The 25327-nt window shown below is 62.7% G+C and overlaps 1 protein-coding gene across 2 annotated transcripts in view; it reads right to left on the reverse strand.

Moving 5' to 3' along the window:
* Positions 1-233: 233 nt before the first annotated feature.
* The window catches only part of NUDCD3 (NudC domain containing 3), a 28500-nt gene continuing 3406 nt past the window's right edge, over positions 234-25327 (reverse strand). The window contains exons 2-6 of one of the 2 annotated variants that reach the window (XM_090286962.1): positions 24042-24352; positions 13490-13622; positions 7741-7884; positions 3975-4163; positions 234-332 (exon numbers count right to left, since the gene is read on the reverse strand). In XM_090286962.1, coding sequence (XP_090143088.1) covers positions 306-332; positions 3975-4163; positions 7741-7884; positions 13490-13622; positions 24042-24352 — 804 coding nt within the window. In that variant the 3' untranslated portion in view covers positions 234-305. Of the gene's footprint in view, positions 333-1331; positions 1552-3974; positions 4164-7740; positions 7885-13489; positions 13623-24041; positions 24353-25327 lie in introns of those variants that run through there. The other variant, XM_090286961.1, reaches the window with a different exon arrangement.

The following is a 25327-nucleotide window of genomic DNA, read 5'->3' on the forward strand; positions in this document are numbered from 1 at the left end:
ACAGACACTGATGAAGAAATGCCCACCAGGCCGAGCCATGGAGCGTGGCCCCTGGAACGGGCAGGAGAGCCTGTGATCGACGTGAATGAGGAGGGACAGAGCAGACACCGCTGCACCTGGAGGGCACAGGGCACGGGCTGACATGGCCCCTGGCTGGGCTGCAGACCTACGGCTGGAACTCAGGGATGGGGACCAGAACCCGGTCTCGGCAGCAACACCACGCGGACGCCAAGGGCTTAAATACAGATTTATTGCAAACCCACGCTGCGGACGGCGGCTTCCTGTCCTCAGGCCGCACTGGGAGCTCAGTGGCCTGTCTGCTGCAGCCGCGTCTGCAGAGAGAAAACAGGGAGGAGCGGCAATCCCAGGAGAGCAAGGGATGGGGGTCGCCCAGCAGATGACCCGCTGCCATCAGCCGCGTGTGACCAGCACCCACTCCCAGAAGCCGTCACAGCCAGTGGGGTGGGAACAGACGTGACACCAAAGACACAATCCAGCCAAAGGAGGACGGCTGACCGGAGTCCTGGGCTCCAATCTCCCAAATTGGTGACACGCAGGCGCCACACCCAAGACCCCCCGGGGGACAGAGCGGGGGTAGGGGGGGACGAGGAGACGGATGCAGAGAGAATGGTTGTCACACAGGCCACACGAGACCTATGGGACCTGCCACTGTGATGCCTGCAGCCGGGGCTCTGGTCCCCTCGGCCCCTGCCAGCGCCTGCACTCCGACTGTGTCACAGGAACCGAAGGCAGAAACGACAGTGATGAACAGGCTCCTGCCCACACACACCACCGAGGGGCCAGTCCCCGGAAGGACCGCCCTCCCTACAGGCTCCTGTCCCCGGGTCCAGTTTGTGGTGACCACGTCCTGACGACAGGCTCGGTCCAGAGGGCGGTGGGAGCAGAGCTGCCGACATGCGTGGTCCCAAGGGGCCCGACGCAGCTCCCTTGGACAAGAAGAGGTCCCATGAAAGGAAAGTGCTGGGTCAGGTGGGACAGGGAAGCCGGTCAGAAGTCAGAGGTCAGAGGTCCTGCTGTGCAGGCGCCCACAGGACTTTGTCCCGACAACCAGGACCAGTGACCAGGCCCGCGGCGCAGGCACTGAGCCAGAGGAGAGTCTCACACAAGCGCACGCAGGACTTCGGTGGCTGTGCCCAGGAGGGAGGCCGTGCTCCCCAGACCGCGCGGCGCCCCCACAGGCCCGCCCGCCTCCCCCGGCACGAGAACAGCTACAGGGCAGCGGCAGCGGCGGCGAGCGGGGCACCTGTGGGGGCGGCGCTGCCTGCAGGACGTGCCCTGCGCTCCAGCCTCCCCCCCCCCCCACACCGGGCGCGGCCCCGCCCTGCTCTGAACAGTCCTGAGGCGCAGGCCAGGGCGCGGGGGGCCCCCGCAGGAGGGGCACGGCCAGGCCCACCCCCCGCTGCCCGTCCTCGCGCGGCACTAGAACTGCACGGCCCCCGGGGAGATGTTGAACATGGCCGGGTCGAATCTCTGGCCTCGGAAGGGAGAGCCCTCGGCGTCCCACCCCTTCTTCAGCATCTCGTGGACTTTCTACAACAGAAAACAGGGAGACGTTAGCCGTGGCCGCCCCAGCGGACGCCACTCCGCGCCTCCGCCCGAGGGCACGCGGGGCCACTGCACCCCCCACGTACGACCCCACCCCACCTGGCCACCCACAAACCGCAGGCTGTGCTGGTGCTGCAGCTGTCCCTGTCACCAGGAACCTGTCCCGACCCGAGGGCCGACGGAGCTGCCGGGGTCCCTGCTCCCTTTCCTGAGGGAGGCGGCTAGGGCGCCAAGCATGCACCTCGGACAACCCGGGGCAACGCCGGGCCTGACTCGGCCTGTCTGGGAGGCGCAGTGCCCAGGGGCGGCAGCAGGTCAGGCAGCGTGGCCTGGGCCGGGGACCGTGGGACGCTGTGCCCGAGAGGGAGGTGTCTCCTGGGGACTTGGGGCTGGGGCCGCCGCCCCTCCCTGTGACCACGAGGGCCACAGGGCTCGGCTGACCTCCTGCCTCCAGGTAGGGACTGAGCCGAGGGGCAGGCTATGTGGCCTGAGCGGCCGCAGGACGTCACCAACACAGTGCGTACAGGGGCCGGTGGGCACAGCCGCACCAGGGAGACCTGCCCCACCAGGCCGACTCACTGTGCCCGCAGGGGGGCCCCCTCCTGCACCCCACCCGAGTCACCAAGGCCCCGAGACGCCCACCCTTGGCCATCTCCACCGAGGGACCCTGGGCTGCAGGGACTGGCCACCCAGGAGCAGGTCGACCAAGCAAGGGGTCACCTGGGTCCTGCGTCATGCACGGCCAGCCCCCGCTCCTGTGTCCGCTCAGGTCAGCACGCGGCAACATCTCCAGGATCCCTGCCCCCAACCACAGTGGCCCCTCCCAGGCTCATCTCCACATCTTTCCGAACTGGCCGTCTGTCCCTGGGCCTGTCATCGGGGACCCCGCTTCCCATGCGGCCTCATGACTCCGCGCCTGCCCGCCTCCAGGCAGGGACACCGGCGCCTCCAACAGCAGCACGAGGCCCATCCCACGGAGTCAGCAGTCAGACAGGCACCTGGGGGAGAACTGCTGCCCCAGCGTGAGAGGTGAGCTCAGTGATGGCGGCCAGAGGTCGCTGTCCATAGGCCAGCAGATGCCGTGACCCTCCCTGATAGGCAGCCTCAGCCGCAGTCCCGAGCTGACAGCCCTGGTGGGTCTCACCCAAGGCCTGGGAGGGAGGAGGGGCCAGAGCAGCTAGGGGGACCCTCAGCACGCCCTGCAAACTCGCGCTTCTTCGGGCACCCTGCGTGCGTGCAGTAAGAACACAGCGGACAGATGGACGGACAAACCAACAGGTCCACAGCAGGGGGCCCCGGGCACACACAGAACCGGTCAGGCCCCAGGAGCCCCACAGGACCCTGAGGACGTGAATGGCGCTGGGGGAGGCTCCTGAGTTTGACACGGGGAACAAAATCAGCGCCCAGCAGCCCACACCGTCCAGTCACACCGTGACCAACTCCGCGCTGCTCATGCAGGACTCTGGCAGCTAGAAGCAGCCCGTCTCCTAAACCCGCTCTTGGGCCATCACAGCTGGAGGAAGAACGCACAGACGTTCTCCTTGACCCACGATCATGTTTCGTGGTTTGTCACCCGCGGTCTGAAAACGTTAAGTGGGAAGTCCAGAAATAAACAATCGGGCATTTGAAACTGTACGCTGTTCGAGGAGCATGATGATGAAACCTCTCGGCATCCTGCTCCGTCCCGCCCAGGACGGGACCTGTCCCCTTGTCCCACGTGCCCACGCAGCGGGTGCTGCTGCACGTCAATGACTTGGCAGCCATCTCAGGTATCAGACCAGCTGTCACAGCGTCACCGAGCTCTGTCCAGGTCGCCCAGACACACTTCCCGATGCCCCTAATGAAAGGTGCTGAGGTGGGCACTCAGACACACCGACGCGAAGCTGGAAATGCACCCGCAGGGGGACGGTGGGCACGCGGAGGAGAAAGCAGCATGGGGGGGTCCTGGACGTGTCCCCGTGGATGAGGGGACGGCTGTGCTCATCTAATCTGTCCTTCCCTCTGCCGCCCGGGCATGGTGCCGGCCTCCTCCTGCCTGGCCACAGCCTCAGGCCAGGCATACGTCTCAGGCCTCCGAAGAGCGAACGTGAGTTGGAAGGACTTCCTGCCATCGGCTCTCGTGGTCAGACCCTCACTGGCCCTGTGGCTCGGCCGGGCCTGGCTCCCCCTCCTCAGGCTCGTGCAGAGCTGGGACGCACGCACCGTGACCGGGTCTGCATGGACAGGCGTGTCTCGGCCCTGCCACCTGAGCTCTCTGTCCTGGTGTGAAACGCATGCCCTATCTGCGTGGTGACCAGCTGACCAGACAGGAACTGCCGGAGTCACGACTCGGGGTGGCCGGGCCCTGCAGCCAGGCTCCCCGTCCACGCCACCCGCCCCTCGCCTGAGGCCTCGCCGCCCGCACATACCAGCTCGTGGCTCTGCGGCTTCCCCTGCAGCTTCTGGTGGTAGTCGAAGGTGAGCCTGTCCAGCACGGCGTGCTCCTCCTCGTCCACCGTGGCCATGGAGCGCTCCTTGTTGATCTGATCAATGTCAATGTGCTCCTCGCCCTCCAGCACGGCGCTCCACCAGTACTCGCCCACCTTGTTCAGGCTCACCTGGCAGAGGGCAGGGACGGCTCGATGGGGGGAGGTGGGGATTGCCATGGGGTGTAAGGGGTCCTTGTCCCCAGGCCCTCACAGCGCGGTGCTTCTGTGTCACCAGCCACACACCCTGTGCCCCCAGGACCAGCCCACTCCGGCCCTGAGGGTGTCCCTGAGCTCCGGCTGCCCACCCTCCACCAAGCACAGCCTCCCGAGCAGTCTGAGGCTCAGCCCCAGCACGAGCGTCTTCCAGAGGGCTTCCACAAGCCCCGTTGGCCACCCTGCCCTGTGATGACATTTCCTGCTCCCATGCCCTGCCTGCTGGGACCCGAGACCTAGCGCCGAGCCCACATGACCGTCCACCCTGGTGCCCAGCACCCTGACCTACTTGTCCCTGGCCAGATCCCTCCAGCTCCCTGACCGCTGCTCACGTTCACCTACCGGTCAGGGAAAGCACCCCCCACCCAGCTTCGTGGCACAGCCTAGGGGGACAGCTTGGGGACACGAGAAGGCAGGGCTGGGGCAGCACCGTGGGAATAAAAGCAGGACATCAAGGTCTGGCCTGAAGTTGGCACCAGGGGCACTATCTCGGGGTCCCATGGGGGCCGGGCTGCCCCCTGCCTTGCACTGTCCGCTCTGATGGGATGAGACCCGTCCCAGTGCCCAGGGCAGGGCAGGAGCTGTCACTCAGGAAGGGGCATCAGGACACAGAGGGCCCAGAGCTGACCACTCGGTGGCCACTGTGTGGGGACACCGTGTCAGGCAGAACAACACAGATGTGGCACCAAGAGGACTCGGGTGAAGTGTTCCTGCTCTGAAGCTCGAGGACTTGGGTCTAAAACGACTTCTGTGATCAAGTCATCTGACGGTGTGACGTCCAGTCTGGGCTTTCGTGACTGTGCCGCTTTGCTAAAGTCAGGTTTGTGGGGCACAGTTTGTGCTCCATAGACGTCGCCCTTCTGTGGGCACGAACGTGCAGCTACCACGGCTCCCATAGCTGATGCACAGAATGTCTGCTGCTCATGGAATCACGCACGGGTCCATGCGCCCATGGGTGACCGTGGGGCACTGGCCACCACAGCTGGGCTGGGTCTGTGTAGCCGCCGCCCCGCTTCCTCTCGGGGCGGCCGTCTCACTGGCAGCCACCTGTGCTCCTGCAGGGCCTCGGAGTGTCCGGGCTGCACGGTCATGGGCACCAGGGGCGGCCGTCACCTCCAGGAGCTGCTCCAAAGGGTGTCGCTGGGCTTCTAACTCACATTCTCTTAACAACCAAAGACGATCCCTGCACATGCTCATTTGCAATTTCATTTTTATAAAGCACGTTATTTGGAATAATTTCAAACTGATAAGTTGCTAGACTTGTTCACGTACAAACATACCCTGTCCTACGTTCACCCCCGTGAACGGGCGTCAGCACATGCGCCCACTGCACGTCTGTGTCAGGCGGTCCCGTTTCTGAGCCCCCTCAGCCTGCACCCCTCCTACTTCAGTGGGACACTCCCGCCTGCGGATGTGACATGTTTAAGGACCTGCTCGCTGTCCCTCCCACAGGGATCCAGCCTGGGGCCGCCCACCTTGGTGTCCCCTTTCATCTGGAACGTTCTACAGCCTGTCTTCCGTGTTTACATTTTACAAACTGTTCATCACGTGGCATCTGTCTGATGCTTCCTCGCCCCGTGTGACACCACACAGTGACAGAGCGCCCTCCCTGGGTTCCCCCTGCAGGCACAGACGGCAGGTGGCCGCGTCCACAGGGCTTTCCTGCCTGACATCACCTGCCCCGTGAGAGCGACCGTGGGCTTGGGCACTGGCCAACCAGGCCTCCTTCTCCGCGACCCCTTGGTACCAACACCGGACGCCCGGCGTCCCGTGGGCTCTCACTCCCTGTCAGCCTGGCCAAGCGGGGGTGGGGCCTGCGACCAGGTGACGCACCCCGTGCTTCTGTGGCCACTTGGCCCCAGACCTGGAACCACTTCTCAGGGAAACCCCAGGCTGCTGGCTGAACAGGGCTCCCCGCGCATCTTCACAGACGCTGTGTGCCCGGCGTGGCAATGCTCACGGCAGCGCACGCCCTGTGCCCGTGACTCCCCGACGTTCCCCCTCCCCCTCCTCGTCACACAGTGGCTTCTCTTCCGGGAGGGGAGGACCAGGGCCCGCACAGCCACCCCTGGGACCAATTCGGGACCAAGGAGACACACGTGAGAGTCTGAGACGAGGACAGACAACGAGGCATGACTGGGGACGTGCTCAGCTCAGGCCGCTTCTGTGGGAGGACGTGGGCCTGGGGTGAGCCCAGCCACCGCCTCTCAGGACTCGCCAGGGGCAACGCTGTCACGGGCGCCCCGGCGGCTGAAACTGCGGTGGGAGGAGCCAGGACAGCAAGACGAGGACAGAGGCTCCATCCATGGCGAGTGCTGCCTTCCTCCCGCAGGGCAGGCGGGAATGGGGACCTTGTGGGGGGCAGCCTGCGATCAACGGCCAAGGACTCGTCAGCCGTCACCCCGCTTCTGGGAGCTGTGACGAGGAAGCGACCTGACAACATCCTCTAACAGGCGAGGGGTGCAGCCCATCAACAGCACTCGCAGGTCACAGACAGACAGACAGACACTGCCCAAGGGGGACACACGGCCCAGGTTGGCAAACGGTGTGGCTGTGTCCCGGGTCTAAGTGACATGCACGGGCACCCCGCCAGCGTGGCCAGGGCCTGTGGGGGGACACAGACGCCAACGTGGAGCCAGGAGCCAGGAATCAAGAAGCCTCGTCAGCGTCCCATGTGTGGGAGGGAGGGAGGCAGGAACTGTCATCAGTTTTAGCTGCCGCCCCTGCCTGGGGGGGTGACGCGGGCCCTCAGCTCCGGAGGCAGGTGGCTGGGAAGCAAGCAGCCTTGACCGGGTGATAGGAGGGCACAGCTCCTGAAGCCACCAGCCTCCTGTCCCCCGTGGGCCTGTGCTGAGCCGGAGCAGTCCCTACGAAGCTCTGCTCACGGGGCTTTGGCAGTGCTTCTCCCTCAGCCCGGCTGTCGCACGCGCACACTCAGCCTCACGTGGCCACGCTGGGCCGGAGGTTCCAGGGACGGGTGTGTGGCCACAAGCCCCTGTCCCTGTCTGATATCACTTCACTCCTCCCACACCTGTGTCTTCTCTGCTGTCTCAAATCTCCCTTTCCCTGCCCTGAGGACACTTGTCACGGGACAACTCAGGATGACCTCTCCACATTAGGACCCTCGTGACACCTGCAAACACCTGTTCCCAAAGCCCACCACCAGCCCGGGCTCTAGCGCAGACATCTGGGGTCCCTTTCCTGCCTGACTCCCCGGGGGCCTGGCACTGAGTAAAGCACCTGAGGACGAGGGGAGCCCTGAGCGGCTGCAGTGACAACTGCACCACCTTCTAGAAGTGAGGGAGGGGTGCTGTCCCTGGGACAGACTTACCTGGAAAGAGCCCAGGTCTTTGTACATCAAAGCAACGTGCTCACTGAGCCTCCAGTCGTGCAGATGCGTGGCCCCCCAGGCCACCAGTGAGCAAGTCAATGGGGACGCAGACCCCGCAGTGCCCGGGCCAGGCCAGGCCTCCCGGGCGAGCACCACACTCACCAGTACGCACTTGCCAGGCTCCAGGCTCCACAAGGAGCTCTCTGTGTTGACCTTGTGGGTGAATTTCCCCTCCATGAGGACCCGCTCTCCATGGCCCTCCAGCACAGCCACCCGGATGGAACTGCTGCTGAGGGTCACCGAGACCTGCGTGGAGAGAGAAGCGTTTCCTGAGTGCAGACGGGACCGGCCATGCCACGACGGGCAGGACGACAGAACAAGACGCCAGGCGTCCTCAGGTCGCCAGGACCCTGCACGAGAAAATCAGTGACCAACCAACACTAGAAGCAGCCGGCGCACAATCACCTGTGGACACGAGGAAGGCTCTTTCCACATCCCTGCCATTGGGGGCACCGACGCTCAAGGTGGGGGGCGGCATGTGACACCCCCCCCCCCCCCCGTCCTATCTGGACATCCACTAGGAGGGCCACACGCCATTGCCGCCTCGAGGCTTGGCTCAGCCTCCACCAGGGCTGCGGGCCTGGGGCTCGGCTCCGTCCTGTGCCCAGAAAAGCGGCTCCCCAGTCCGCACTCCCGTCCCCTCCTCTGGGTCCTGTCCCACATGGACCCGGCTCGAGTGTTGGGTCACCGGTCAGTAACGGGAAGCGGGAAGGTCACAGGACTACTGTCTCCATGTGGCCCTTCCTCGCAGCCTCCCGTCCTTGTCACCACACACCAAGGGCTTCCAGAAGCTGGAAAAGGAGCCCTCACAGTCACAGGGTTTTCAGCCTGGAGCTGGCACTGAGCAGTTCCTTCTGAGTCTGCTCCCAACAGTGTGAAATGTCCGTGAGCACCAGCTGGGGACGGGGAGACCGTTTCCCGAGGGAGACGCGGGGACAAACGCGCTGCCACAGAGCAAAGTGACCGTGTCACCACGTCCACACAGGCGGGGGTGGGGGGGGGGTGGGCACCCCAAGCTCTGCGAGGATTAACTAACTGGACTCAGCCGGCTCTGAAAGCCTCGGCCACCCCACAGCAGACACTGCCGAGGGCCGACCCCCGACTGGAGGGCAGCCCAGGAGCCGCTCACTGGGACAGACGGTCCTCCCCGCCAGCCGCGCAGGACAAAGCACCAGGGCGACCACACAGCAGGGAGCCCCAGGAGCTGTGCCCTGACCCCAGGACCCACAGGGACGACAGGAACAAGCACCAAGGAAAAGGCTGCAGCAGAGGCCGGGGGACGCAGGAAGGGGGACGAGGGACGGTCGGCCTGGGGGAGCCGCAGCCACACAGGCTTTGCTGGCGGTCAGCTGTGCTGGGGGCTGGACAGGAACCCGCCATCGGCCACGGGGCGGGGGGCAGCAGTGCTCTGAGCCCCGCGCAGTGCAGACCCCACGCTCAGACGGAGACGCTGTCAACACAAGAGCGGGGAAAACTCACTTTAAAGAAAAACCCAACAGGGAACCGAGGGTGCGCTGTCTGAGGCCGCCAGCCCCGCGCACACAGACTTGGGAACAGAAGACGCACAACTGCAGAGCTAATCGGGAAAGGGATTTCCTGCAGCGGTTCCCGCTTACGTCTCCGGCGAGGCCTGAGCGAGATGTTGCGCCTACGAACCAGAGTAAGATGTGAAAACAGACAGAAAAGAACGCTGAGAACTAAAACGCAGTGGCTGAAGTAGAATTTCAACAGAAAGACGGGAAGATGAAGTCGGGGAAACGAAGGTGGAGACCAGGGCCAGCTCTGTGCCGGGCACGAGGACGAAGGACGCCCCGACCGAAGGGCCCGCTGGGGGCCGAGTTCACACGCGGCCAAGCTCACAGCCCCGAGTTTCCAAACGGCCCCACAAGCTCCGCGGAGGAGGGACAAAGGCTGGTCCCCAAGCCACACGGACAGGAGTCTGCGGTCAGTGGCCCCGGCGGGACGACAAGGGGCAAAGCCGCCCGCCCGCCCTCTGAGGGTCTCGCCGCGTGGCCCCCGCACGGAGCGCGTGCAAGGTCACCGTCACGCACGTGAAGACGCTCAGCGCCCTGCGTACCCCGGGCCATTCTGAGAAAGTTCTGAGGGAAACTGGCACCGAGGGAGGTCTCGGCAGCAGGGAACAAGGTACACACTCCCAGGCCGAGGCGCGGGTCCTGGGCTGTGACCCCCCGCGTGATGCCATGCAGTCGGGGCTGCTCAGAGGACCCCGGACGTCCTCCCATGGGGAAGCACCCTCACCGGACGCTGTGGCAGCCCCTTCTCAGCACAGCTGAAGCCACACTGCGTCCCCCGCCACCCACGTCACAATAAAGCTGCAGCAAACACGGACGAGTAGGAGGGCTGTGACGGGGCAGCCGGGACAGGGAAGCCCAGCAGCGGTTCTGGGGCAGATGCGGGGCAGACGCGCCGCAGACACGCGAGCAGCGCAGCCAGGCCGGAGCGGGCGGGCGGGCGGCCCTGGCGGGCCTTCGGGGTGAAGTGGCCGCTGGACGGCACGGCGCTGCTGGGGCCCGGGTCCTCCTGAGGTGGTTTCAGACGAGAGAAAAGGAGAGGCAGCTAGAAACCCCGGGAAAGCAAAGAGACTGAACTTGAAGTTCCTGACCGGAGGGGATGTCAGCGCAAGTGGCGGAGGCAGGACCACGGGAAAAGCAAAAGGACACTGCGGAGCGGCCTGCCACCCGCTGTCCCTGAACTGTGGTCTGCAGAGCCCTGGGCGCATCCGGGACAGGACACCCGCTGCAGGGCAGGCTCTGCGACACTTTACCGCCCCGGCCCCTCCTCGCCCCGGGCACTCGGCAGCCCCGGTCCTAGTGCAGGTCGGCGGCCACCAGAGGGCGCGTGCGGCAGGGAGCTCTCCGAAGCTTTACTCACAGCACCGGGCCCACCCCCCTGACCTGTGCTAGGCCAGGCAGACCCCACCTGCAAGGCTGCCTGTTTTCACCAGACCCAGGAAAGCCTTTTCCGCAGGACCTGCGTCTGGGGGCGCAGCGTCGGGGCCACAGGCGGGGGCGGGATGGGGCGGTCCTACTTGCGGCCGATGCGCGGTAGCACCTGCGCCCCAGAAACACCGTGACGCCCCAGGTCGGGCGGGACTGGTCCAGGCAGGAGGCAGAGGCAGGAGCGAGCGCCTGCGCTGTGAACTTCCTGTACTTCTGAGCAGGTTGTCTTGCCTATTCAAAATATTCTCCTGTGTAGGAAAGTGCAGCCTGGTAGCCTTTCCCATCACGAACTTGCCTACAGCAGTCTTGCTATACGTCTCCAAGTGCATCCTAAGAAGGGAGCACCCAGCAGCTGCGTTACCGTGCGTGACGTGTCCAGCGGCCTGGTGCTGTTCTGGAAGATTCCCAAGGGCACCAAGGCCGTGAGCCCAGCAGCCACGGGGCCCCCCAGTCAGCAGAGACCACCCACCTGTCCAGGAGGAAGAACAGGGATCAGGAAACGATCAGGGTCGGCCTGCACCTCCAGGAGAGCTTTCTCACCTGCACTGAGAGGTGAGACGGAGAATCTCCGCAGCTCAGTTTCCCAGCATTAAAACCCCACAACTCGAGATGCCTGGCTTGGAGCAGGCGGCGGGCGTCAACGGTGGCCGCGGCTGCACGGAGGCAGGACAGCAGAGTGGGCGGAGCACAGGCTGAAGACCAAAGCTTTGTTTTGGGAAGTTTTTCCTTACGAGTCATCAGCAAACTGATGGAAGAAAGGCAGCATGTGCACAAAAACACCCGGACCCCGTGCGTCTGCACTCCCTTTATCTGTCCCCACGGCACTCGAGAGGTGGGCCCACCCTACCGTGGCCCGTGGGGATGAGCGGGCGAGGTGCTGAGGCCAGGGCTGCAGCTGCAGCGCCCACCCCAAGCTGCTGTGGTCTCGCCGCCCACAGAACGGCCCGATGCTGCCAGGGACAGAACCAAAAACAAGCCCTGCTGACAGGTCGCTGCGACAAGCCCCTCAGGGAACAGCTGCAAAGGAGCTCGTCCAGCGAGGACAGGCAGTTCAGGAAACCCTTAGATCAGCAAAAGCCAAGAGCTGAAAATAAACTCACCCCCAAGTTTTAGGTGAGGCATGACTAAAAGTTAGGTCACGGAAGAACAGAGACCGTGGCTTTTTAAAAGGAGGCCACGAGAATGGCGCGGGGAAGACCACTGACGGAGGGGAAGGAAAATTCCACCGTGCAGAGGAAGCAAGACGCGAGTCAACTAAGCCACTGGCGTCACAAACATGCAGGTTCTGCCACCCACCTCTGGGTGGGAGGAGCACTGGCCGCCTGGACAGAGCCTGAGCACGCGGCTCCCCGGCGTCCCCTCTGGGCCGCGGGGACAAGGGGCCCGACTGTGCCGGCCAAGCGTGCCCCCGCCTGTCTGCGCCCCTTACGGCACCTGCAACATCACTGCCCGAGCCCCGGGGGGCCGACTCCGGAGCAGCCCCCCTGGCAGGAGCACAGCAAGGGTGCAACCCGGGGGCGAGGGGAGCCAGGCTCCCCAGTGCAAGTGGCCAGAGGCAGGCCCCTCGGGACACAGCTCGCGCAGAGCACCCTGACAGCCAGGCCCAGCGCCGCCGGCACCGGGCTCGTGCGCAGAGGGAGACGCCCGCATCCGCGGCAGGTGCAGGCAGCTGCCAGGCGGGCAGCACCGGCCTCAGATGGCCTGGAGCTCACGGAGGGGTCAGAGCACAGACCCCGGGCCCCGGGGCTGCGGCTTTCCAGCCAAGTGATGAAGCCTGGCAGCCAGCGCTGTCCGCCGCTTGTTCACCGGCACACAGAGCAGTCCGACCACAAAACGCACGGGAAGCCAGCACCCGACCCACAGTGGCCCTCAGAAATGCCGGGCCAGCCGCCCACAGGAAGGTCAGCGTGTGCCCGCCATGCCTCGCCAGGACGGGGGTCACGGGGACAGTCACGGGGATGAGCCCCGGGACGGGGCGGGCGGCGGGAGGCAGGGCAGAGTGCGTGGCCAGGCTGCTCCAGCCAGAGCCGGCCCCACGGCAAAACGAGCGGGCTCCCCAGCACCAGCGCCCGTGAGGGACTTGCAGTCGGGGGGCTGTGACCGCCCAGACACCCAACCAGCAGGAGCTGGCGCCACTTCACACGGCGGCCATCCCAGAAACCGTGCACACAGCTCAGCCTGCGTCTCCTGTGCTCCGGGCCTGTGTCCAAGGGCAGCCAGGGCCGGCTGCAGCGGGAGGAGGGGCGTGCGCACCCTGGAAGCAGACAACCCCCCGGAGGGACTGGCCATCACCCACCCGGCCCCATGTGGGGCGCACACTGCCCAGGACAGGTCCCCGTCTGCCTGGATGGCGGGGCCTCCAGGTCTCACTGGTGACGCGGGAAGGCATCCTACGCGGCTCATGGAGGCCGAGATGCGACGACTGCTGGCAGGCACCAGGATTTCACGCTGAGGACGGCAATCGGGCGGCGCCCTGTTTCCCACATTACACAAGCGTTTTATGACATCACTGAGCCAGGCCAAACATGCAGCTCACCCAGTCCAGCTCCACACGCAGGGGCGTCACTCAGGCTGAGCATCTGAGTCCCCGCCGCGCAGCCCCCGCTCAGAGCAAGCTCTGTGGTCAGAGGGTCCACTGTCGCCCCAGAGCTCAGGCTGCTCGGCCCCCGGACCCGCGCTCCTGCCTGCACAGCCGCCTCACCCACCGGGTCGTGTCTCCTACGGAGACTAAATGCCGTAAATGACATGAGAAGGTGGCTCGGCTGCGAGCCACACAGCACAGAAGGCTGGCCGGGGCGGAGCACGTCCCACTCCCACCTGGATGGGGTGGGGCGGGTGGCTGAGGGGACCGGACAGCAGCAGAGCAGAGCGGCGGAGGAGCCGCTGCTTACCTGCCTGCCCTTCACCACGTGCTCGGGCACCGGCACCTTGAGCTCCAGGTCGGTGTAGTCCTGGGACCAGGTGTAGCTGTCGCGCACAGCCCCGTTGTAGCTGTCGGGGTCTCTCTGGAACTGCTCCTGCCCCCTGAGGAAGAAGCGGAAGTCAGACCACGGCCCAGCGCGGCCCCTGCGCTTACCGCACCACGGGCTGCTGGGCTCCCCTCGGTGCGCACTGTCACCCGGAGTTCTTTTCAAAAAGCCAGCATCAGTCACCACACCCACACCTGGCACCACAGCTGAGTGTCGGCCGCCGCACTGACAGGGCTGGGCCGGCAGCCAGAGCCGTCCTGACCCCAGAGCGAGGACGCCGCTCAAGACAAGGAGGGTCCTGGCCAAAGAAGGGATGTACGAGCACCAAGAAGAACGATGTGCACAGCTTCAGAGGCCCACGGGGCCATAAACAAAACCCATGGGCCGCCTGTGCTGACTGGAGTGCAACCGGAATTTCCGGGAAGCCACGCTCCTCCATGAAACGAAGGAGCTGCAAGAAGATAAGAAAATCAGCACCAGCCACGGGGAACAGAGTCTGGGCGTGGGGTGGATCGGGCAGATGCCACTGGGGGGGCCTCAAACCCAGCCCACCCCAGTCCACCCACCAAATTGCAAGGAGCAGGAGGGCGGAGCCCATACTCCCCAAAACCACAAACACACCACCAGCCAAGTCCAGAGTCTGGGGATCCCAGGAGACAGGCTTTTAAGTCTCTTTACAACTAAGCGGCATGGAACACAAAGGAGAAGAGAAATTAGTCTAAACTAAGAGCCTCAGACGACTGGCAGCCAAATGCCACGTCCACACCTGCTGATCACCAGCGTGGGCAGCAGCTGCAGAGACCGTCGGGAGCGCTGACAGGGCCTCAGAAGACCGGGGGGCTGGGACCCTGCGCACCAGAAGCTGCTGTGACAGGACAGGCGAAAGGCCGTGACTCCCAGAACCTGTCCCATTGGAAACAAAGTCGGCGCAGGGAGAGCACCGGGACCAGGAAACGTGAGGTGAGGATGCGGGGGCGCTCTCTGTTAGTTCTGAAACCTGACCCCGTTCCGGCCCCACACGGAAGAGCGGCCGGTGGGGCCAGAGGCCCAGTCAGGGTCCAGCCCGAGGGACAAGCCACTGGTTTCCGAGGGCGCCCGCCCACCCACGTGGCCAGTCCAGCCCAGCACCCATGGCCTCTCCGAAGTTTGCCAATTACACGTGTGAACGGCACCCGGGCGTCCGCGCTTGCTGGCCACGGGGGCCGTGAGACGCCTGCCGCTGCTTCTGCTCGCAGCCCCTGCTGGTTGCAGTTTACAGACGCCCTCTCCTGGTCGTATGCTGTCTCCGAAGCCCCTTCGGGCTGTTATTATCGCTGCCCGCAGCTGCCCCCGGCTCTGCCCCGCCCCCAGCAGGTCTGAGGGGAGCCATCGTCTCTGCACGGGCCCCTTACGCCCCAATCTCTCCTCTGGAGCCACTGTGCCCTTTGCAGCCGACCTGGCATCCCGTGCAGCCTCTCCTGACCGCGTGCGCCAGAGCCCGTCCCAACACCCAGGGCCGTGCGGCCACGCGCCGGGAGACTGCGTGCCCGTCGGGGAGGCTCAGCGGGCAGGAGTCTTACAACGAGTACGCTGTGGAAACTTCCTCTGCACATTTTAAAATTAATTTTGTAGCCCAGTCAAAAATATCTGCAAGAAACGAGGCAGGGTACCTGAGCCTCTCCTGACAGGCCCAAGAGGACCTGACGGTGCTTACGCGAATCGTGGGCGCCTCTGACGACCGGGCACAGGGCGAGCCCATGTAACCTGGCCAGACGCGCTCCTAATTAACCAAAGACGGAACTTTGCTACAGGAGACTCTAAGTCACGTGAACCACTTTAGCAAGAGAAAGAGGCCTTCCAATTCTTTACGACTATGTAGATACGAAGTATACATTTAAACAAAAAGTAGGTCATCTGTTCCATAAATATACCCATTGAGGAATGCTGAATTCTTCATCTTTAACGGAGTTTTCTACTCCTAGTCATCCAAAACCAGAAAATGATTTCAGTTCCCAAATGACTTCGGAACTAAGCAATGAGCCCCAAGAAAATCACACTCCGACCTCCAGTGCGAGCGGACAGGGCCCCCAGCACACGGCCGCCAGAGCAGAGCCGGACGCAGCCGGACCCGGCAGGTCCAAGCGAGATGACACTGAAGCCACTGCCGGCGGGGGACCCAGCCCGGCCTGGTCCTCGTCCTCCTTTGCCAGCAGCTGCCTCTGGGAGTGCTTGGGGACTGCAGGGGATGCACCCCAGCGGGCGCCGGGCCTCTAAGGGAACCTCAGTCACAGCGCCACCCAGTCCTGGCAGGGTCCCACCCCACGGTCACCCTAAAACATCCCCTTGCACCAAAAATATCCAATTCACAAAGACCTGGCCTCTTGGCCCCTCTGAGAGGCTGTCGGCTTCGGGGTGATGCTGTCCCTCACGGGGTGGGCAACACGCTGCTGTGGTGTCTAGGGTGCTGCACACACAGGGGGCGGGAGGGGGCCCGAAGCCACCCGGTCTGTGTTTCTGCCGCTGACATCAGACACTGATACATCCCTGGTAAGTGACGTTCGAGTCCTGCCTCAGGTGACCGGGTCTGATGAATAAAAAGCTCTGCATCGAGGAGACAGGTCATTAGCAAAAGCAAAAGCGGGAACAGCAGGGAGGAGGCAGGTTGGGGGCCCACGGGAGGGTGGGGCCTTCTCGGCCCGGGCAGAGGAGGAGGTGCCGAGCCCGCCGGCCTCTGTCCTGGCCCCAGGGTCAGCAGTTCAGCTAGGGAAGCGTGTGGGCTGAGGCCAAGGACTGTGTGACCTGTTGGCTGTCAGGGCCCTTGTGCCGCACAGGCCAACGTGCGGGAGGCCGCGTGGTGAGGAGACCGGGCAGCCGGGAGCCCAGGGGACTCGGCAGGCTGGGCCTGAGGTGCGAGAGGGGAGCCAGGAGGGACCAGCACGGGACTGAGCGCCGAGAAGATGGCTCTTCGAAGGTGAGCCTGCCGAGGTGACACCGGGGTCAGGCGCGGGCACAGCGTGGCTGGCGCTGCTCGGGAAGCGTCACTGGGCAGCGCGGCAGTCCCCTACTGGCGTCTCCCGCCGCTCTGGGCTCCAGGGCAGTGCCCTGCAGACCTGAAGTCTTCGTCAGCCGTCCCGCCAAACTAACGTACACAGTCTCGGCATTTGGGAGCAAGCTGAAGTTTTGGGGGTTACCCATGAAAAAAATGTTTTTAGGTAAAATTGACTTTTAACATCAGTTTTAATCAATGATGAAAGGGGCTCCGGTCACTAGGACAAGCAGCCGGGAGGAAGCCGGGGCAGGCCCCTCAGGACAGACCCCCGCGCTCCCGCCCCGGGAACAAGTGGTGAGGAACAGACAACTGGGCTGCCGCGGCCACTCACCTCCTCTCCTCTCGGGACTCCTGAGCGAGGACCAGAGAATGTACATACGTGTACATACATGCCTGGAACACGTGTGCTCTGGGGCTGACTTGGTTTCCCCAAAGACCCTCCCTGGCAGCTGCTGGCTGTGCTCCGCTCAACGCCCCCACCATCCCTGACCTGGATGATCCTGCCCACCAAGCGGGCTGCACCCACAGCGGCCCCGTCCAGACCACGGTGGAGGGACGGTCAGCCCGTGGATGCTGCGTGTGGTGCTGGCTCCCAGGCAGCCCCAGCCTCATCCTCATGGGGGCCCAGCGGGGAGCGGGCTGCCTGACCAGCGGCACTGACGCACAGAGCTGACCCTGAGCGTGGACAGTGCTCTGCCCTCTGACATCTTCACAGGGAACTGTCTTCACTGCACCCAGGCAGAGGCACTGACAGGGCACCTTCCGTCAGAGGAAAAGCCCACAACTGTTACAGCTAAGTTAAATGTAACACGTCTGCACGAGGCGGCCTCACAGATAAAGCTCAGAGCAGGCCACAGAGAAGAGGAAGGCATTTGGGTCCCATAAATGATTTCTGCAAATCGATTACAGAAACAGGGAGTGGGCAGGACACCGAGGACACAGGAGAGGGACCTGGCTGCGGGAACCGCCGCATCTGTCAGCCCTGCACACAGCCCCCGCTGGCCGCAGCCTGCAGTGCTGGACATGGCAAGGCGGGGCCTGGAGGAAGGGGGAACCACAGCCACACGGCCGCCCAGGGCACTCTGCCCTGCTTCACAGTCGCCCAAACCCAGGCACACGCGTGTGACGACCAGTGACCGTGGGCACCGGCGGCGGCCAGCTGTGCAGGTGCATCCTGAGCTGGTGGCTCTGGGCGCTCTCCCAAGGATGACAGCCTGGGGCCACCCGTCACTCCGAGGCAGGGACTTCCGAGCACACAGAGGGAGGGAGACAGGAAGAGGCCCCCGAACAGGCTGCCCGCATCCCCGTCCTGCCCTCAGCCCTCGTCCCTGCAGACACCAGGCCTAGTCACAATTCACCTGAACCTGGAACCGAGCTCAGCGTTAGGGAGAAACCAGCCTCCTGCCTGGTCTCACCGCCGTGGGAATGGGCACCACTAAACGCCAGTCACTGTCCTGAAAACCAATGACGGGGCAGCTGTCACCGCAGGGGGGGACAAGGTCAGTGCTACAGAAAACAGGGTGAGAGGTTCTGTTCCAGCAACCAGGGCTCGGGGCCACGGCTGCACAAGCCCGAGGGCACTGGTGGGTCCCCTCCACACGCCTCTGAGCCAGGGCAGGCGGACAGGCTGTGCCAGGAGGAGGGCACAGGACACGGCTCCCAGAGCCGGCACCGCTCTTCCTCGGGCAGCGCTGTCCCCCGCGCCCAGGCGGCCGGCCCTCCTGCACAGACCTGCCGAGCACACGCCCCGCGCTGACCGCCGTCACCACACTCTCCCTGAACCCCACAGCCACCCTCCAGCTAAGGATCCTCACCCGCCCGTGACACACAGCTGAGCAAGCCCGGAGGCGGATCTGAACACAGGGCCGCTGACTCCAAATCCCAACTCGTCATCCGCACAAGGGGAGACAGGGCTGGAGTCTGAAGTGAGGGAGGAGCAGGAAGGGTTTGGAGATGGGCCTGGGGCAGGCCTGGGGTCGGGACACCAGCAGCAACGGTGGTGACCAGGTCCCGGCCGGACCGCTCCACAGTCAGAGCCAGGCTGCCCAGGAGAGCGCGGGGGCAGGGCAGGGCTGGGAAACGGGCAAACATGCCACAGGAGAGGTCCCTGGAAGGGGCAGTGGGATCGTGACTAAAGCAAGTGTCCGCCCGGGCACACATGTCGTGGAGAAGGAGCGAGCCCTTCCTTACAGCACAATCCCATCGCAGAGACAAGGACGGGAACAACACCCACAGCTGTCACTGTCCCTCAGGCGCCACCACCAGTGGGCAGCAGCCTGAGGAGGAACCAAGAGTCTCAACAGGCCTCGACACGGGCTGCTCAGCAGCTGACACGGGAGAAGCAGCAACTCTTAGGTCACAGGAAACGTCCCGCAAAACCACACGGCGGGCAGTCTACCAAGAAGAAAGTCCGTTCTCTCGGAGCGTGGAGCCCATGAGAGGCCGGACGGAGGCGCGGGCCCGATGCGGTGGTGACAGGGGCCACACCTGGTCTGGAGGACACACTGTGGGCACCGGGTCCACAGCCGCCTCTGGTTACAGATCGTCACCTGCGGACAGCCGCAGTGGGCTGTTGGAACTCTTTGTATGATTTTTGCAATTTTTTTTTTCAGACCTAGATTATCTAAAAATGGAAAGTTTTTTATTTTGGGGTTTTTTTAAGACCATAAGATAAACAGACCTCAAGAACTCTGGGCACCAAGAGCCTCCTGGGCCCCGGCACACGGCTCCCTGCTCCTCAGCCCTGTGCAGCTGAGGACACAAAGCTACCGTTAAGATTCCGAATACCGAAAACGCACACCTTTTACTTCTAAACACCGCTGTTACCAAAAGACGACAATAAGCACTAAGTAGCCTATATTCTTGGAAATCTAAGGAAATCAACGGAGGCACTCCCAGACACCCGTCAGAGACACCCATTGGTGCACAGGACTTACCGACGGAAAACATTAGATTCCACAGAACAATGTACAAGACTTGACTGAGTCAGACACACCCTGTCCTCAGCTAGAAACAATGCAAAGATGTCAATTCTAATTCCAAGCATGAATTGAATGTATCCCCAATGAAAATATCAACAGAATTTTCACACAGAAAAATTAATTTTCAAGAAAAGCCTGGGGGAGGGGAGATGCAGCCAGACTGAAGAACGGCCAATAGAGACACGTGGGAATGGATGGACTCAGGAGAAGAAATGCAGAAACATCTGCACAGCCGTTCAGAATCCAATACACACAGTGCGGCGCTTCCGACAAGCCAACGAAGGAAGGGTCACAGCGGCTGAGAAGCAGCACCTGGGCAGTCAGGCCCCAGCAGCGCTGCCGGGCTGTGGTCCACCCACGCGTCCTGGCCGGACCCATGGCCCAGGAATCCCTGTGGGGACTCGTCCCGCAGATACGCACACTCGTCCCAAGAAACGTGCCCAGCACATCACTGAGGCGTGCTGGAGACGCTCCACACAGGACACCTGCCGTTCCAGAGCCGCCCTGCAGCTCCCGCAGCAGCCGGGGGCCAGACCCCAGAGCTGTCCAACGGGCTCGGGGCAGCGCCCGACTTGGTGACGGGTCCCCCATCCTGTGGTTCTGTCCCTCTCACCCTCTGCAGTCGGCACCGCGCCCACGAGCCCTGAGCGCAGGTCAGGGGTGCGGGGTCAGGGTCAGGGCAAGGTACCATCAGGACTGGGCAACACTGGTCACAGCGGCCTTGCAGGGACCGCTCGCTGTCAGAGTCCCATGCAAGGCAGAGGCGCGTCCTCAGGTGCCCTAGCCCCTGTAGGCAGGAGCCTGTCTGCTCAAAGGACAAAACTGGGTACTTCTCAAACCCTAGGCTGGGGGTGGGTGGGGGCGTAGCTCAAATTAAAATTTCCTTCAAACAGCTCCTAACTCACCCCCAAAATGCTATGTACGTGGTCTATATGTAAAAACCTATGCACTGTTCTTGTAATGAAAATGCACACTGCAGCCCTGGCCGGCGGCTCAGCCACTGGACCAAGAGGTTGGGGGTCCAACTCCCAGGCACAGCGCAGGCCAGAGGAAGCTGATCGACATCCCCCCGCCACCCCCCCCCCCACGCCACCTTCCTCTCTCTCTAAAATCTTTAAAAATACATATGCTCGGGTGAAGATTTTTTTAAAGTGCAATGCAAAAACCTGAGGGCAGAAAACTGACCCACACTGGGCAGCTCCTGGGGGCCGGCTGCCGGATGGCACTTACCGGACCACACTGGGCAGTCGTAAACGTGCCAACATGCGTGGACTGGTATGTGAGCTGGACCTCCACACAACAAGCAATTACTGTGCTATACACACTGACCAGCTTCTAATAAAAACAGGAGGAGGAATCCCCAAAACAGGATTTATTTACTAAAAATTGTGCATTTATTCTTCCACCTTTAAAACAGTCACCCTCAAAGGACTCTCCAATGGATGCAATACAACTGTAGAGTCAGTTTTCCACAGATCAGAACAGTGTCTGAACTTGCTGATTTTGATGCCTTTTAGTGCTTCTGCCGTTTTTTGTTTCACCTTCCACATCAGCAAAATGTTTCCCTTTGGACTTTTTTCATCCAGGGAAACAAACAAAAAAATCGCTCCAGCGAGACTGGGTGAACAGGGAGGGTGGGGTGGGCGTCACACTGTTTTGGGACAGAAACTGCTGAACACCCAGCGCGGTGTGGACAGGTGCGCTCGTGAATCCCCCATCGTGAGATGGGCAAACGCGTTGAGTCTTCAAAAAAAACCCCTGAAGCTGAACGCAGCCTCTCACTCCGCCAGCTGGTGCGTGGGTACAAACGGGTTCCTAGCACACTCACCTAACGAGGAAGCCTAGACTACAAGGGGCCCAACCTCCGAAGATAATTCCGGGGTTTTCTGGGTCCCCCCTCGTACATGCATAAAATACTTAATGCATTTTCCCCAGTGCCTCTGCTGAATCTGTTCAAATTAAATACGCACACGTGTGACTTGACTGCCGCATGAGAGATGGGAGCGTCTGCCATCACCGCTGCCTAACCCTGGGCAGAGCCACCAGCAAACCGATGGCAGACAGGAGCCGTCGGAAGTCAGCACCTCAGACCTAATTCTCGGTTACTGGGTCTGGACAGGGAGCCGTGAGCAGAGCCCCAGATGCACAGCTTACGGCCAGCGACCTGGGCGCGGCCTGGAGGGACCTGGGGGGCCGCCTCAGTCCATGCTCAGATCTGCGGCCACCGCCGCGTTCCAGCTGGGGGATGCTAGAGGTCTGGGCCACCACTTCCTGCTTTGTTGACAGAAAACCAGGAAGCTCCTGAAGGCGAGCGGCCCATCTCGGAGCTCCGCAGGGTTTCCCGGGACCGCGTGGAAGCCTGCGCCGCAGCGTGCTGGGGCGAGCCCCCACACTCACTGACCCCGCCCAGCACACACCGCCCGGCTCCAGAACAGAAACACAGGGTCTCTGCAAAGCAGGAAGGCAGCTCCTCTCTCCGCTTACTCAGGAACAAAAACAACTCCCCTCTTTCAGTGAAGTTTTTAGAAATTATAAAAACAATGTAAAAAATAAGAAAGCAAAACATATGCTCATTGCAAAAGAATTAGAAACTGTAATACCGAAGATGACAATGAAAAAGACTCAATTCCAGCAGGAACTGTCTCCTTCCAGGCCTTTACTCTGTACAATTATAAATGTTCTTCAAGTTTGTTATTACAGTGACGCCTGCTTTTCTCATAACGCTGTATCAGCAGAATATCTGTAAGTCAGGGTTCAACCCAAGAAACAGAACCAGAAGAAACACATGAAGAGATTCACTGCAAGAAATGGGCTTCCATGACTGTGGGGGAGACCAGGCCAGTCTGAAACCTGCGGGGCAGGCTGCCGAGGAACTCCCCAGAAATGGGCGGCGCTGCCGTCCACAGGATGGCTTTCCTGTACTTCAGGGAAGCGCCAGCTCTGCGTCGGGCACCTTTCAAGTGACTGACTGCCCACCTGGGACAGTCTCCCTCCCTTACAGCCAAAGCCCTCCCCGCCCCACCCCGCCCGGTGCCCGCAAATGCCCGGGGCGGCGGCGCTTCACTGAGACGGGATGTGGCCCAGGCTGGCTGACCCGTAGAACTGCCCCTCAAGCACCCACGTCAGCGCGCTTTTAAAACATCTTGTAAGGGGCCCTGGCTGGGGGCTCAGTGGGTTAGAGCATCGTCCCCACACGCCAAGGTTGCGGGTTCGATCCCCAATCAGGGCACATACAAGAACCAACCAATGATGCATGAGTAAGTGTAACAACAAATCCGTGTTTCTCTCTCCCCACTTCCTCTCTCTAAAAATCAATAAGTAAAAACAAACAAATAAAACACTTCACAAGTGTATTTAACTTTTCCCTTAATAAAACTAATGCTGGAATAAATGAAATGGAAGTCAGTTAAGTACAAATTCAATCTTCATTCTCTCGTCTAATTATTTTAGCAAAAGGCTCCTGGAAAAGGGGAGACATGGGGAACCTTGGATGGTCCCCGCCACCCACCAAGGGCATGACACGTCCACACTTCCACCAGCCAGACTGCAAGGACCGCGCTGAGCGGCTGATGCCCTGCGGGACCCCACCAAGGCCACACCCGAGACCAGCCATGATGGGGGGTGGGGGGGCTGGAACCCTGCACAGGGCAGGGCACAGCTGCCTCATCCCCAGAAGCCCAGTGAGGTCAGGAGACAGTGAAAATGTCCTGAGTAAGGAGGACCCCGCAAAGTAACGCTGCGACGAGTGCAGCCGGGAAGCTTCTCCCCAGCAGCCGCGCCAGGACCTACCCGCCAAACTTCTTCAGGCGGAGGGACCCCTGGGACCCCTGCCCTGAGCCCACCCTCCTACGGACCCCAGCCCCTACTGCGCCCCTTTCTATCACTGAGCCCCAAATGCACGGCCAGCCCCCTCCTGCGTCGCCCGGCCTCACACGTCCCGCAGCACTGCCCTGCCCGGCCTCAGTTGTGTGTCCCAGAGCTGCTGTGTGCGCCCTGTGCTTCCAGCCCGGAGGTACACTCCGAGGCGCCCAGAGCAGTCCCGGGGGAGAGCGCAAGCAGTGGGAAGCACAGAGGGACGCTGAGGCAGCGACAGTTAGGCCTTCCTCCTCTGACAGTGGGACAGCCGTCAGAGAGGAAGAGACGCATCCCCTATACGTGGGGCCCGGAGCAGCGGGCCGTGCTCAGACGCAGGCAGGGCCGGCGCCTGCTGCCCACCACGGCAGGAGGCGGGGGACGAGCTCACAGGCCAGGACTCGGCCACCAGGGCAGCGAGTTCGGCGCAGGGCTCAGGGGCCCATGCTGTCGCCCCCACGCCACTCAGGAGACACAGGAAGGGGACACTGCTGGCCCAAGGAAGCCCTTCGCGGGAGCTCAGAAAATGCTGGGCGGTCATGTCCCCAAGTGAGAGCCACTCCCATACCACCCCCACCACCCCACGTGCCCAGCGAGAGAGAAGAGGTCTTACTTGGGGGGAGCTGGGGGTTCCCTCGGGGCCTGGGCAGCGCCCATGTCAGTGCCTGGTGGCTCCGCGTCCTCCCGTGGGCCCGGGGCCGCCCCCTGCGCAGCGCCCGGCTGGCCTGGAGGCTCCGCAGGCTTGTCCGAGGCGGCGTCTGCGGCGGCGCTGACCTCCACTTCCTGCACGGGGGCAGGGACAGGCTCCTGCTCCGCCGCCACGGCTGCCACTGTCGCCTCCTCCTTTCTCCTCATCTTCTCCTCCAGCTCCTTCCTCCTCTTCTCATCATCCTGACGGGCCATGCGGTCAAAGGCCTGGAACACCTAGAGCCAAACAGCGACCCAGCAGTGAGCTGCAGAAGCGGTGTCCGGCAGGAGGCAGAGCAGCGGCACCCAACGGCAACGCTCCCTGCCGACGGCGACCCTTGTACTTGGCCGAGATGCAGCAAAGGCCTGTGACGGGGAGCTCCAGGCTCCACAGAGGCGGCCTGACCAGCCAGGGCTCACTGGGCCCAGCGCTCAGTCTCAGGGGACACAGCCAATGGCCTCGTCTGCCTCTGTCCTTCTGCCCCGTATGGGGCAACGCAGACCACACACCATCCCAGGACAGAGCGAGGGGAGGGAACAATGGCTCCCGACAGCAGACGGACAGGGGACTGAGCTGACCTCACTCCCCAGGATGGCAGCGGGGACTTCAACCCGACAAATTCTCGCCCCGCCGGCCCCGTGCGGGAACAAAAGCCACTGACAGTGCCCCCGCCAGAGCGCAACACTGGGGGGTGACACAGTCACAGCCAGGATACTGCAGCCAGGACAGGCCCACCCATGACCGCGGACAGGACAGGCTGTGGAGCACGCCTGCAGTGCCGTCGGGGGGTGGGTACAGCGAGCATTTCTGGTGAGAGCAAGCTGACAGCGGTTCCTGGAAAGAGGGAGACCAGGATCAGACCTTCAATGGATTGCACATCGTGCTCAGGAACCCCACTTCCAGGGGGTGGGTCCTACAGTCTGGGGAGGCAGGACGGCCGGGACTCCGCCCGGGACAGCAGGTGGGAGCAGACTGGCCATTCGACCCAGCAGCTGTGCTCCGTCGTCCCCCACGGCGCTGAGCTCAGGCCCAGACACCTGCACGTGATGCCTGCAGCTGCTTTGGTCACATGTCAAAACTTGGACCCACTGGTCACCCCTCAGTAGGTGACGGATAAAAAAGCTATGGTCTGTCCAGACGGTGGAACATTATCATTCAGCACTAAAAAGAAATGAGCTAACACACCATGAAAAGACGCGCAGGGCCCTCAG

The sequence above is a fragment of the Furipterus horrens genome, unplaced genomic scaffold (assembly GCF_987537825.1).
Source record: "Furipterus horrens unplaced genomic scaffold, mFurHor1.1.pri manual_scaffold_9, whole genome shotgun sequence".
Taxonomy (NCBI): domain Eukaryota; kingdom Metazoa; phylum Chordata; class Mammalia; order Chiroptera; family Furipteridae; genus Furipterus; species Furipterus horrens.